The sequence below is a fragment of the Mustela nigripes genome, chromosome 3, assembly GCF_022355385.1.
Source record: "Mustela nigripes isolate SB6536 chromosome 3, MUSNIG.SB6536, whole genome shotgun sequence".
Taxonomy (NCBI): domain Eukaryota; kingdom Metazoa; phylum Chordata; class Mammalia; order Carnivora; family Mustelidae; genus Mustela; species Mustela nigripes.
In genome coordinates this window covers 41,555,934-41,559,602 of record NC_081559.1, presented here as the reverse complement: position 1 = coordinate 41,559,602, position 3,669 = coordinate 41,555,934, and the positions used below count along the sequence as shown (strand labels likewise).

Sequence of the window (3,669 nt, the reverse complement as noted above, 5' to 3'; positions counted from 1 at the left end):
TTTCTCATCCACCAGAACTACAGAGAATTCCTCAATTGGCCATACACCTCTTGCAGGCAAAGAAAAGCCCACCCCCAAAACACGCAGCCAAATGGTGCACTCTGGGAATAGCCATGAGAATTAAAAAGAGAATTAGAAGAGTGGCCTTCATATCTGTGAAGGATTCTCACAACAGCAGTCAATACTGATGAATCTAGATCATGATTAGTAAATACAAGTCCATAGGCAAGATCCTAAGGCGTTGGAGGAAAGGCACATGCCAGAAGGTGGCAAGCACAAGAAACAGTTAACACAAGGAGAGAAACAGAAAGGAAAAAAAAGTAATGAAGATTATTTATGGAGTGAGAGGGTGTAAATGTAGATTGGTTGCTTCTCTGATCTTTCTAGCTAATCAGTTATTTTGGGAATATGTATTTTTTATTTTTTTTAAAGATTTTATTTATTTATTTGACAGAGATCACAAGTAGGCAGAGAGGCAGGCAGAGAGAGACGGGGGAGAAGCAGGCTCCCCGCTGAGAAGAGAGCCTGATTCGAGGCTTGATCCCAGGACTCTGAGATCATGACCCAAGCAGAAGGCAGAGGCCTAACCCACTGAACCACCCAGGCACCCTGGAATATATTTTAAAAGATGGGGGAAAGAAAAGGAAGAGAAGTCCTTTAGAAGCCCGAGTAATATCCCTGGAGAGTTTTGGGAACCAACACTGCAGTCCTTAAACAAAGACAGGCTGCTCTGAAAACAATCAATCCAACAAACAGTTCCTGGAAATAAAACACGATAACCAACAAAAACCGCTAATATCGAAACAAGAACCACAGTAGGAGGACTAGATAATGAAATGGACATCACTGAGAAATCCATGTTCTAGACGTCAGGATAAAGGGGCAGAAAGAGATTCGTAAGGCTGTCATCAGCAGTTATGGGAATGGAGGGCTTTCTTACCCCAATTTAGATGCTCCCTGATCTTTAAGATCAGTTTAAAAAGAATTGTTTAATTGTCATTTGAATGATCTACAAAGGGCATGTGATAACTTGTCATTTTAGAAAAGCAGTAAGCCTCCGTTGACATCACTGGAGCCTATTTGTGAGAGCCATTCATAGGTTTGTGTGCCCACTGCTGTGTTCAAAGGGTGTCCACCAATAGTGAGGGAACTGTAGACTGCACCTGCTTCAGAAAGGAAGCATCATTATTTTGGTGGAAGAGCAAATAATTTTTTAAAGATTTATGTATTATTTTGAGAGAGAGAGAGAGTGTGTGTGTGTGTGTGTGTGTGTGTGTGTGTGCGCGCGCAAGCAGGGAAAAGGACAGAGGCAGAGGGAGAGAGAGAATCTCAAGCAGATTCTGCTCCGAGCACAGAGACCAGTATGGGGCTCCATCTCAGGACACTTAGGTCACGGCCAGAGCTGAAATCAAGAGTGGGACGCCCAACCAACTGAGCGACCCAGGTGCCCCACAGATAATTTTTAATTTTTTTTAAACAAAGGCACCAAATTATCCTGCAATGCTATCGGCATTGGATGCAATCCTGGGCCTCAAGTCTGCACACTCCTTTGAAACTGGTCCCGGACAGAAAAACCTTTCACCTTTTTGTTTACTGTGACCCCTGCGTTATCTTCAAGGAGGGAAACACACCATCTTTTCTCTTGTCTGGCTTTCTGAACTCCCACTGCTGAAGGTCCCTTCTTTCCAAGCTCTGTGGCCATCACCACGTCACCCACTCCAGCGACAGGAGATCTGTTCAGTCCTCCCTTGGTCCCCTTCACAGAGATGATATACAGATTTTCGGTTGCTGTGTTTTCAGTGCAGCTGATCACAGCCCCTACCGGAAGACCCAGAGAAATCTGGAATTTCATACTGAAGGAGCCACCACAACCTTGCTTGGACATCTTCAATGCTGGAACGGGACAGAACAGATATCATTCGTAGAGGAAACCCTAGAGACTTAGGGTTTCCTCTACGAATGGTATCTGTTCCACATGGCTGTGGAACATGAATCCAGAGGTGGCTCGCTTCTCACTGTGGCTTGCCTGTGAGTGCAGAGTGTGGGCTTTTGGGTTGGGAGCTCACTGAGCTGAGGGACCTAGAGAAGGCACTCCAGAAGAAGTTTGGTTGGGATGCCTCGTGTTCCTCATTGCCAGCTGGGGGGAGAGCTCATGGCGGGGTTCTGCTTCATAAGTAACCACAGCTCACGCACAAGCCAGGGCTTACTGTCGTTTGGGTTTTATGATGATTTTATGTCATCTGCCATCTCTTTGCCCTCTACGACTCTCAGTTTCCAAAGAGTTACCAGCTATGTTATTGCTATGTAACAAACCACCCCAAAACTTAGTGGCTTAAGAGAGCAATCTTGTGTTACTTCTTTTTTTCTTTATACAGATTCTTTTTTTTTTTTTTACAATTTACAGATGTTACAGATTCATTTATTTATTTTAGAAAATGAGAGAGAGAGAGAGAGAGCATAAGTGGGAAGGGCAGATGGAGAGGGAGAGAATCTCCAGCAGACCCCACAGTGAGCCTGGAGCCTGCCATAGGGCTCGATCTCATGACCCTGAGATCATGACCTGAGCTAAAATAAAGAGTTAGATACTTACCCGACTCACCATCCAGGTGCCCCATCATGTGTTACTTGCAAACCTGTGGTTTACCTGGCCAGGCTTAGCTTGAGTGCACATTGGCAAGCTGGTTAGCTTGGTCTAGGAAGGTCTCAGCTAAGAAGAGTCAGCTCTGCTCCATGTGGAGCTCATTCTCCAGCTGGTTAGCCCAGGCTTGTTCTCCCAGTGGAGGCAGGGGTCCAAGAGAAGGCAGAAGAGCACGAACCATCTTGAAGCCAAGGTCCAAACACTTCTGCCACTTTCATTGGCTAAAGCAAGTCAAAGACCAGTCTGGATTCAAGGGATGAGGAAATACATGCCATCTCTCAAGGAAAAGAAGGCAAAGCCACATTGCAAAAGGCATGAGTACAGAAAGGAGTGGAAAATGGGGTCATTTTAGCAATCAGTCTATTGAAAGTCAGTTGTGTTACCTTGCTGGTGTGCCCTGCAGTCCAAGCAGGGCTTGTAGAAACAGGCCATCAATAGTCACACTAGTGGCCCATTTTGTGAACTGCATTTTGCTGTCAAGGTAGCGTTTGGTGTGCTCAAAGTGAAGTCCTGACAGGGGTCCGGGCGTCTCTGTCAAGTCTCTGTAGGGTCTAGTACCCACCCCTTTTTCTATCCATTTGTCTTCTCTTTCCCTCCCTCCTCCCCAGGGAGTCTTTCTCACCAGACCATGGAGATTTTAAGTTTTTGGAACATTCTGGAAGGGCAGCGCCAAGCCTTCATGCTCCTCCCAAGAACCGGTTTGTTATGTCATTCGGCTTCTTCACACCAAGTATCTCCCGACAACACATTTTCCCCCTTGCTCATGCTGACCACCTTTCATAAGATAACTTTATTGCTTTATTGTCTTAAATGACTTTGTCTACCAAAGGTGAAGAGAGAAAGAAACAATAGAAGGAAGGAGGAAAAACCATTCCACTAGACTTACCATAAAAAAAAAAAAAAATTGAGCTCTTTTTAAATCTGAGGGTGAAAAGAAAGAGATGACAGATGGGGAGGAACCTCTTCGGAAATGTTGAATCACTTCCACAAAGACAGACATTCCGGCAAATTCTCCCAGTGTTAAGATTCCA

General features: G+C 45.1%; 1 protein-coding gene across 1 annotated transcript; it reads right to left on the bottom strand.

Annotated features, from left to right (window-relative positions):
* Window positions 1-1,531: 1,531 nt before the first annotated feature.
* On the bottom strand, window positions 1,532-1,885 carry LOC132012933 (large ribosomal subunit protein uL14-like). Its single transcript, XM_059392723.1, has one exon. It carries the CDS (start codon window positions 1,883-1,885, stop codon window positions 1,532-1,534), a length of 354 nt encoding a protein of 117 aa, XP_059248706.1.
* Between the last annotated feature and the right edge of the window lie 1,784 nt (window positions 1,886-3,669).